The sequence below is a fragment of the Etheostoma cragini genome, chromosome 21 (genome assembly GCF_013103735.1).
Source record: "Etheostoma cragini isolate CJK2018 chromosome 21, CSU_Ecrag_1.0, whole genome shotgun sequence".
NCBI classification, from domain to species: Eukaryota; Metazoa; Chordata; class Actinopteri; order Perciformes; family Percidae; genus Etheostoma; species Etheostoma cragini.
Genome location: NC_048427.1, coordinates 20538851 through 20549832, shown reverse-complemented (window position 1 = coordinate 20549832; position 10982 = coordinate 20538851). Strand labels below are relative to the sequence as shown.

The 10982-nt window shown below is 39.5% G+C and overlaps 1 protein-coding gene across 1 annotated transcript; it reads right to left on the bottom strand.

The window, feature by feature from the left end:
• Nucleotides 1-8618: 8618 nt before the first annotated feature.
• On the bottom strand, nt 8619-10026 carry LOC117936930 (cytochrome c oxidase assembly protein COX19). The gene is made up of 3 exons (XM_034860439.1): nt 9846-10026; nt 9063-9174; nt 8619-8740 (listed from the first exon to the last, which is right to left on the bottom strand). Exons 1-3 carry the CDS (start codon nt 9925-9927, stop codon nt 8647-8649), a joined length of 288 nt encoding a protein of 95 aa, XP_034716330.1. The 5' UTR covers nt 9928-10026; the 3' UTR covers nt 8619-8646.
• Between the last annotated feature and the right edge of the window lie 956 nt (nt 10027-10982).

The following is a 10982-nucleotide window of genomic DNA, read 5'->3' as shown; positions in this document are numbered from 1 at the left end:
GGCGTCGCGTAGGCCGGGCAAGAAGTAGAAGGCCTTAGAGCATCCAGTCAATTTTCAAAATAAACAGCCTGTGCAGACCCCCAATCGGATAACTACACTGATTAGACAACTAAAACACAACCACAGATGTTTGATGTGTGTTGTTTTGAGCTGGACTAAATGGAAGAAACAATTTAACTATGTAGACTAATTACTTTTATGGTAGAAGCACACACCTTCAGGGAAAATAACCACAATGCTCCACTTCCAAGACGCTCTCGCTGTAGTACAGTATGAGGCATGGCATCTGCACGGCGCAGACGGGGGGGGAGGGGATTCTGGGATTGGCATGAGCACATCATCAACTGGGATCACAAAGTGATTCTAGTGTCTGTGTTGTCATCTCAACCAGTAAATTGACAAATTACATTTAAAGTAAAATAATCCCACAGTATAATATGGCTATCAGTGGTCTGGCAGGGGCCCAGATGTTCCGGTGTAATGAATTACTTTTACTGGCTGAAAGATTTTAGATGGTGCTACTTGTCTTAATTTAGGTTTAAATCTGTGTACCATGTTTTAAAACAATCTCCTCTGTAACCCTACTCTTAATTTGATTCTCCATTATCACTTCTTACAGTAAACTACAAAGGCAGCTATACAAGTGAGTCACATTAAGTTAAACACCAGTCAGCAGTGTGCATCTGCTTTAATAGAAATCTGAAAATTACAGTCATTACTTCATGGTCAGTACATCAGGGTCCGAGGGTCATTGCACGGATTACTTAGTGCATCAGGATTTTACACTTTCAATCGTCCAGATGTTTGTGGTTTTAGTCTGTTTCTTCATTTTTGTTTTTCTCACAAATCATATTCATAGATGACTAAATGGTTGGGATTAAAGTTATGGTGTGACAATAAAGTTCATGATTTGAACTGTAAAAAACAAACATTTGTCTTTTTGTGACTCTAATATATTACACTAGTTTTAAGTGTGTGCGTGCATGCTTTACGCCCGGCTAAGCTAACCAGCTACCGGCTGTAGCATCATATTTATCTCACAGATACAAGCGTTTTACATCAAACTTAGCGGCAAGTCATTGAATAGGCCTATTACCTAGAACAATTTATTTTAACATTTAGGAAAATACATGATCTAGGTTCAGTTTTAAATTGAAAAACAACACTCAGTTTGTGTCGGTTTAGTGCTAACATGCTAAATTTGAGACGCTCAACAGGACCTTGAAAGTTGTTAAACACACAATGTGCCTAACTCTCCCCAACGTAACATGAGGTCTTCTGACTGTGTTCTGGTTCTGTTCTGTTCACCGACCACACCTAAAGGGTGAGAACAATGATACAATCTTTGAGTAACCTCCTCAAACAGACAGCTGTGTTCCTCATTATCTGGACTAAAGAGGCGTATGTGTCCCTCCGTATTAGTCAATCAAGGGAGGGAGCACTGACACAATCATTGGCTAACCATCCCAAACAGACGGCTGTCTACCTCTTTCACACACAGAGTCATTTAAACCAAGAACTTTTCCTCTGAAAAGCCAGAGCTTCACTGTTTACTTCACTGTCAAGTGTTGGATTATTGGCTCTCCAGAATAGTTATTATTATTAACTATAATCAGATTTCTGCTGTACAGAGAAGACTGATTTGGGACCCAGGATGCCTTTCTCCTTGCACTATGGACTGTCTCTAATGTGTTTAACTATGCTGCTTACACAAGGTGAGTGTGGTCTGTCTCTCATGTCTGTACACTGAAAATAGCAGTCAGCTTGGCCTATAGCATAATAACAGAATAAAACTAGCCTAGTATATTAATTAACATGCTACATATATGTAAAATGCTATTCTTTGCTCTCTATTTGTATTTCTTGATACATACTGACGATGTAATACGTTTTTTTGAAAGGGGTGGGGGTAAAAAGAGCAACAAAGTAAAGTAAAAAACAGATCTTAGAAAGGACAAATTCCCAAGGAAGAGATTTTCCCCTCACACTGATAATATGACTCTGTGTTGCAGTGTGTCCTCAGTGTTTGCCTAGGACCAGGAGTCCAGCAGGACCCCGCCTCCCCTGCTGCATGGAAGCCAACAATGCCACCATTAAGGAACCTGTACACGCCTGCTTTGTTCAAAAAGAAAACACGTCTCCTCTTTGTAAAATACATGCATACATGTAAGACGTAGTCTCACACTAGCTTTATTTGGTGTGTGTGTGTTGAGTCCGGTAGTGTGTCCTACAGCTGATCTTCACTCACTTTGACTAAACTGAATATCTTTGCGTTGTGGACAAAACGAGACATTTGAGGATTTTATCTTTAGCTGTAGGGAAACACTGATCCACATTTTTCACCATTTGCTGTAATTTTATAGATCAGACAACTAATTGATTAATTGAGAAAATAATCAACAGATTAATGAGCATTGAAAATAATCGTTAGTTGCAGCCCTAATCAATGTCCATGTCTAATGTTGTGTGTGTCACCGGTCTTTTCACCCCTAAAGCCTTCACACTAAGAATGAGGAGCGGTGTGTGGACCCGAGAGCCGGCTGGCTCCAAACAAGACTCCACAAGTTAGAGGCGGTAAGTCCGATTTCACAGCTCGTTCGTAATAACAGTTCATGTTTTCATTTTCATATTGTGATACCCTATAAAATCTCTATAAAATGGGACTTCTAACTTAACTTTTTTTTTAACCCCAGAGAGGAATATGTTGCCAAACACTCTAAACGACCTATGGCACCAACAAGGAAGATACCGCATCATGAGCTCCTTTGCAGAAATATATAATAAATAAAGGACATTTTCTTTCTTTTCTTTTTTCCAACAATTAAAATCAAATGATATAATCAAATGACTAATTAGTTACCCTTATGAAAAAGGGAACTACCCTTCTGTAAAAGGAAAATAGTCATTCGTTACTCTTTCAAAAACAGTAACTAATCATTAACTTCCCTTTTTTATGTGTACCTTATTGTAAAGTGTTACCGTTAACGATGTCTTTGAAAGAATCTGTACTGTCGTCATAACCAGGTATCTGATCGGCGTTTTACATATATCATAACAAAGATTATATATCATAACAAAGACTTAAGACTGGGAAAGTATCAGTAACCCAACCCATCTATGTCCCCCATTGGCTGATTTTTGTGTGGATGTAAATGATTGGTTGCCTTTTATATTTTCTGTTCTTTTTCTGCTCCATACCTACCCTATTTGAGTGTTTTTTGTAATGTTCTTTGTAAACATATTGGTCTACCAATAAAGTTTTTCTCCACACTGCAAGTGTAACTTGAGTTTTACCTCTTCAGTATATACATATTTTATAGTAACCAGGTCCCAACAGTACATGAAGTTTCTGATGTGTTCATTAGATATAACTTACTTGTCACAAACAAGCATTTTTTATCCAAAAAACACTCTAAAGGGAGGGAGCACTGACAGTCATTATGTAACCTCCCTAAACAGACAGCTGTGTTCCTCTTTTTCTGGTCTGCGGGGGTGTACATTCCCCGCACATTGGCCTCAATTATACCGAGCACTTTTCCTCTGAAATGCCAGAGCTTCACTGTTTACTTCACTGACAAGTGTTGGATTATTGGCTCTCCAGAATAAAGTTATTTATTATTCACTAAAATCAGATATCTGCTGTACAGAGACGACCGTTTTGGGACCCAGAATGCCTTTCTCCTGTCACTATGGACTGTCTCTAATGTGTTTAACTATGCTGCTTACACAAGGTGAGTGTGGTCTGTCTCTTTCTATCGCATAATAATAGGATCAAATCGAGCCTGGCTAAAACACACGTTTTGGCATTTAAAAACATATACACTAGCAACATATACAATTTAGTTTGTTCTAAAAACATAGTCAGCCTAAAATCATCTTTATTACTATGATTCTGTTTTGTGTTCGTGTAGTGTGTCCTCAGTGTAACTTGCCTCGGCCCAGGAGTCCACCAGGACCCCGCCCCCGCTGCTGCATGGAAGCCAACAATGCCACCATTAAGGAACCTGTCCACGCCTGCTTTGTTCATAAGGAACACACGTCTCCTCTTTGTAAAATACATGCATACATGTAAGACGTATTCTCACACTAGCTTTATTTGGTGTGTGTGTGTTGAGTCCGGTAGTGTGTCCTACAGCTGATCCCGAGCTGACGAACAAGAGGGATGTGATCGAGAGCGATGGGCCAGCAGAAACCTCGGCACAACAGCAATAGTTCCACATTTTGGGAAGTACATGTATTTGCTGTCTACCACATGAGAAGATCAACACAAGAGCTGCACAGACCAATCAATTAGTTTTCAACTATTACATCAATCGCTGAATATTTTAATAATTAAATAATCGGTTCTTTTTAGGACTTCAAGTCAAATTATGATCACTGATTCCAGCTTCTTAAATGTGAATAATTTGTAGTTTCTTCACTCCTCTGGGACGGTTGACTGAATATTTTTGAGTTGTGGACAAAACAAGACATTTAAGGATGATATCTTGGGCTGTAGAGAAACACTTAACATGTTAGCCATGTTCTGACATTTTCTAGCCCAAACATGTAGCCTGACGTCGGCATTCTCAGATTCCAGTCAGAGTCTGAGTCTGATACTGCTCCATTGGGCTGGGATTATGGGGGGTGTTTCAACCGAACCGGGAAGGAAAATGCCTCTGCACTCAGTTGGACAGACCTACAACCAAAAAGAACAACGGAGTATGTGACGTAGGCCAGCTGATAAAATAAAGGCCTTTCCGATCGACAAATGCCTTGATCGCGGTTCTCTGTTCCTGTTTTAAAATGAATACGCTGTTGATATCTTCTATAACTTCTATAACAGATGCGATGGCGAAGCTACACATGTCAATTCTCCAGCGGCAGCCATCTTTGTTCTCAACAAATTCAACCCACGCGCTCTCTGGTGACGTGGTTGATTACTGTTGATCATCTGTCCATCATCGTATAAAGCCCGCCCTGACAATCTGATTGGTCCGAACAGCTCTTGTTCGATCAACAACGGATCACGTCCAGACCGAACCTCCTGGCCTCAAATGTTGTGGGCGGGGCTAAATTTGGCCGGCATCCAGACTACATAACAACTACTCAATTGAGAAAAATAATCAGCAATGAGAAAAACTGTTAGCTGCAGCCATAATCCATGCCTAATGATGTGTGTCACCGGTCTTTTCACCCCTAAAGCTTTCGCACTAAGAATGACGAGCGGTGTGTGGACCCGAGAGCCGGCTGGCTCCAAACAAGACTCCACAAGTTAGAGGCGGTAAGTCAGATTTCACAGCTCGTTCGTAATAACAGTTCATGTTTTCATTTTCGTATTGTCATACCCTATAAAATGGGACTTCTAACTTAACTTTTTCTTAACCCCAGAGAGGAATATGTTGCCAAAGACTCTGAACGACCTATGGCACCAACAAGGAAGATAACGCATCATAAGCTCCTTTGCAAAAATATATAATAATTAAATGTACTGTTACTAAATGCATGTGCAGTTGTTAACAATGTATTTGAAGGAATCTGTGCTATCTTCATAACCAGGTATGTGATTGGCTTTTTACACGTGTACATAACAAAGACTTAAGACTGGTGACCCAGCCCATCTACGTGCCCCATTGGCTGATATTGACATGGATCTGTATGATTGGTTTCCTTTAATAATTTGTTCATTCATTCATTTTAATGATGAATCTGATGAAGGCCTCAAACCAAAACGTGTTGGTCTAACAATAAAGTTGTACCGCATACTGGTGTTACTGGAGTTTAACCTCTTCTGTATATATAAAATAAAATATAAATATTCTTTGAGTTTTCTGATGTGTTCAGTAAATTTAATTTACACAAGAAAACGGTGGACTTCAATCATTTTACGATGCAATCAGCTTGCATTTTAATAACCATAGTCCTCAGATTGGACAGATAGTCTAGCTAGCTGTCTGGATTAACCCTGCAGAGATCTGAGGACCAGGTAACCATAGTCCTCAGATTGGACAGATAGTCTAGCTAGCTGTCTGGATTTACCCTGCAGAGATCTGAGGACCAGGTAACCATAGTCCTCAGATTGGACAGATAGTCTAGCTAGCTGTCTGGATATACCCTGCAAAGATCTGAGGACCAGGTAAACATAGTCCTCAGAAATCCACCTTAGTTTAAAATTCCGACACAGAGAAAGCGGAAGGTGACGAAGTGGAATGCCGTGGATACTGTATATACTTTCAGTGGATTATGAATGAAAGTGAAACCAATGATTGTGTATCCGTTTCTAATAGATATCAGGCTCCATCTGACCTGGTTTCTCTCATGGCACATATTTGTTAGTCTGTACTTTCCATTTTTGTCTGTATCGTGCTAACATGCCTAATTCGAGACGCTAAACAAGACTTTGAAAGTTGAACACACAATCTGCCCGACTCTCACCAATGGAATGTGAGATCTTCTGACTGTTTTCTGGTTGGAAGTTGGTGTCTGAATTTGACTTATCCAACATAACTAATGTAATGTGAAAATTACATAGACAACAATTTTCTTTCAATAATTGTTAATCTCTTAAGGGATTTTTTCATTATAAGCAAATCCTTCAATTTGCCTCTGAAATATGTATATCCTAAAATAAGTCCTCCAGTGTTGGAGACAGCTAAAATTGTTATGACTCTGCATTTGTCCACTGTAAGCAAGGTTGGAGCCATGAAGCATTCTACAGACGAGATACATCTCTGATTTCTCAGACAGAATGACGGCTACAGTCATTCCTGACGCACTAGAGACAGATGTATAGGGATAGAAGGAGGTGTATTACTGATTGTATTCACCAGAACTGTTGCCACTTTGTAACTCTGTACATTGTGAAAGCTGTTCTCGTCATTTAATTGTTCTCTGCAGAAAACAATTAAACCCTTCCACCAAATACCTAAACTTTTAATCCAGTTTGCAGCCTGTCATTATTTCGTTTCAACACGGTCTCTTCTGCCACTCAAATTCCTCCCTTGCTGAACAGAAACTTCCACAACACTAACTTGATATTTTGCCTTTTTTCAACATTGGAATTTTCTGTCAGATGTTATTAACAGTAAACAAAGTTTTTTTTTTTAAACAGCGTAACTTGAATTTCACACCGAACATTTCGAACACAAGCAACCTGGAGTTTACAGGCGAGGTGCATGTTGCTTATTCTGTCACCCCTCCAACTGCCAATCCAGATATTAATTTCTATTTGCTTTCTGTGCAGCGGTGCGCTGCAGATCATCTTATCTTCCTGAGTACACATTCCCTCTGTGACGTACACATGGTTCACCAAGTGTTTGTTCAGTGAGTTTCCACTATTAGGCTCTTCATTATTCACTACTTCCACATCTCCACTATACTGCACAGAGACCTACAGTACCTGGAACTAGTGGTTGAATCCAACCAAGTAATATTTACTTCAGTAATGTACTGACTTATACTTGAGGTTTTTCATGCCACTGTCTACTTCTACTCTGCTACATTTCAGAGGGAAATATTGAACTTTTTACTACATTAATCTGACATCTTACATTACTAGATACTTAACAAGATAAGATGTGTGCACATAAAATACATGCAGTTCATAAAATACAATAATTTAATACGAATCAAACTACCCAACCACATACTACTCTAGAAATTCAGAGTTCTCGCAAGAGCACAATTTAAATTTGACAAAGAGCCGGGTGATTCCAGCTGCCTTCAGGCTGGACAGGAAGTGACAAAAACACTTTGGGGCGATTCCGATTTATTAGAATACAATCATACCCACATATCAGCTAGTACGCAGTCGCTAGTTGTTTTAATTATGACAGAGTAACTCTCGAATCTGTTGCTGATTTGAATTAACAACAGAGTGTAGATGATCGGTGATCTAAACAGATTTAGTCTTTCTGACTTCTAAACGTCACTATCAGCCACACAACGTGTGTTCTGTACAGAATATATCTTTAAATCAGAGGAAATATCAGTTCAAATCCCTCCGATTTGAAAACAATAAAGTTGTTAAATCAGCTAAGAGGTCGGCGTTTCCCAGCATGCTCTGGGTCGGCCTGGGTCTTGGAGTCGGTGGGCTCGTTCGAGATGAGCCAGGTCTGCGCAGAGTCGATCACCACGTTGCATTTTTATTGTTTCTGAATTGCAGGGATTTAAATTGCTATTTGTCTGATTTAAAGGCATTTCTATCCTTCACAATAAAAGCCCAGCCTAAATTCACTCGGGTCATTTTGCTGAGAGGAAACTCAATAAAACAGGCCCACTTGGAACTGGAACTGTACTAGTGGATTAACTCCATCCATACAAACTATCGAATGCCAGAGTCAATCTACATGCACAGTTTAGTTTAAATACAAAATATTTATTCACATAAATAGCATCTCCAGAAATAATACATTTTATCATATGTACATGGAGGATTGATACAATTCTTCTCTGTGACCCCAAACTTCTCCAAGGCCACAACGCAAGCCCCCCTATCCTCTTGAAGCCATTCTTCTCCGCTCCACACTCCCGGCAGTCTTTGCCTTATTAATATGCTTTTGTACGACCTGTGTTGACGTCAAAAACTAATAGCTTGATATGCTTCGTTCACGGTCAGCGGCGCCATCCTTGCCAGTTTGGGCCCGGCGGCTGAGATGGAGTAGCGGGTCACGGTTTAGGGTCTCTGTCTGCTTGGCTGGGAGGAGGATCCATCAGGTCTTTGAAACCCAGTTTGGCCAGAGGCTCCTTGGCCATCAGCTGGCTGGAAAACACAACATAACAAGGAGACTATGGAGAAATAATGAAAAAGGACACTTCTTGTTAAAAGGTAGGTCTCCATTATTCACTGTTGATTAATCTGTCGATTATTTTCCCGATTAATCAATGACTTGTTTGGTCTGTAAAATTAAAAAAAAAGTACTTGATTAATTGATTATCAAAATAGTTGGTGATTCATTTATTAGCTATCAACTAATTGATTCATCTTAGGAGCTCCATTTAAAAGAATTATTAGAGTGTGTTTAACTTTACACATAAGTATTATAAGAGGTGTACTAGGCTTTATTTTTGATGAGGTTTCTTACTTGTCCATGCGACATTCCAGGTAGTCTTTGGACTGCAGTCGGCACTTGGAGTTGTCGAAGCTGTTGTCTCTCAGGCACTTCATGAACCTCTCCTTGAAGGCTTTACACTCTCCTGAAGGTCCAGCCACGGATCATATAGCATTAGACATTACTGCGTGACATTAGGGCTTCACGATTATGAGGAAAATCATAATCACAATTACCTTTGAGGATTAATTAAGATTAAGATTATATATTGACTTTTGAAAATTTTTTTGCAGTTTTCGTTCCCGCAACCAAAAACGAACGTTCAGGAAACCCAAAATTGTTAGCTGGGATTTAAATAAACAGTAATTTTAGCCTCGTAAAATAGGCTTCATTCAAAGTCGACAGAAACTAAATAAAACTATAAAAAGCTATGTTGGGTCGTCTTTCCACTTTTCCAACCATCACAATCTTAGTTTTGGTTGAAATTAACACACAATTTACTGATTTACGTGGGAAAGTACGCTGTCTCGATACACGCTAAAAGTGCTGTTTTTTTAAATGGAGTCTGGTGGGATTAGCGCTAGCTGTTAGCAAACAGTAGGATGGAACGTTAGCTTTATTACATTGTCGTTCAAGTCTCACAGAACTGAGCCGTAAAGTGTCACTTTATCTCTAGCTAAATTCTCAGAATTAAAATTAAAATCACTATGCCTCCAAACAAATGTTATCCAGTTGGTAACCTTACAGTAGGAGCTGTGGAGCATAGTACATTTAAACTACAGCGGGGCAAACATGGCTGCCTGTGTCTTGTCTTACCAAAATGGTCCAGAGGGAACGAGCCTTTATCAGGAGCCCGAGGTTTAAAACTCTTCGTGCCGAAATTCATGGCGTTAGACATATTTTATTGGCTTTTTTGTTTGTTCATAAAGCCGCAAGTCTTCTATAAACTAGGATGGCAACAGTCGCGTAAATATGACGTATTGTTTCAAGGCCGACCACTCCGCAAACAGACATCACTAGTCGATGGAATCGCCTTGATGATCCAAAATGATTAAAAGTGCCAATAACTTCAGAAAGAAATACAAATCGCCACCAAACATAACATTAGCTCGGTATAATTTACTAAATACTAATTGAATCAAAGTCAATTGTATTTTTTATAAAGTAATAATCACATTTTAGACACTTTTATTATACTAAATACCCTAAAATGGACATCTGCAAACATAGTGACTCAATAATGAAATAATAACCATGCATGAAGGTTATGATCTAAGGTAAACATGCACATTACGACACCATATGGCCCAATGATGATGGTGATGCACCTTGATAGCCCAATATAATATGTAGGCTACTAATTTTGTTAATTTTTAAAAATAATAGGCCTCTCATATATTTCCCCTATTGTGCATGAATTCAGTCTGGCCGATTTAAAGTTTTAGCACGGGTTATGGGTAATTGCCCCACTAACGCAGAACGTTTAGGGAACGTTAGTTTTATGTTCTCTAAAGGTTAGTTCGAACCAAACCAAAAACTAACCTTAAGCGAACGTTCACCTAACGTTCTCTAAAGCTTGCAACGCTAAGGGAACGTTTCCCTAACGTTCTCTAAAGGTTGCAACGCCAAGGGAACGTTCCCCTAACGTTCTCTAAAGCTTGCAACGCTAAGGGAACGTTTCCCTAACGTTCTCTAAAGCTTGCAACGCTAAGGGAACGTTCAGAGAACTAAAAACGAACGTTCCCGGAACGTTATAAAACCTTCTAATTAACCAACAGACAACCGCGATACAACCAAAATAAAACAAAAAAAAACCTTCAGGGAACGTTCCCGCAACCAAAAACGAACGTTCCCGGAACGTTCAGGGAACCAAAAATGGTTAGCTGGGCCGGCCTGTAGACCGGTTGTTAAATAATGAAATGTGTTCTGGGAGTCCACCGCTGGATGTCTCAC

Excerpts from the sequence above, each read along its gene's own strand:
- LOC117936930 (XM_034860439.1), bottom strand. The coding sequence starts at position 9,927 with ATGTCTAACGCCATGAATTTCGGCACGAAGAGTTTTAAACCTCGGGCT. Across the intron at positions 9,175-9,845 it reads GTTCCCTCTGGACCATTTTG|GAGAGTGTAAAGCCTTCAAG; the intron begins GTAAGACAAGAC and ends CTGGACCTTCAG. Across the intron at positions 8,741-9,062 it reads CTGGAATGTCGCATGGACAA|CCAGCTGATGGCCAAGGAGC; the intron begins GTAAGAAACCTC and ends TGTGTTTTCCAG.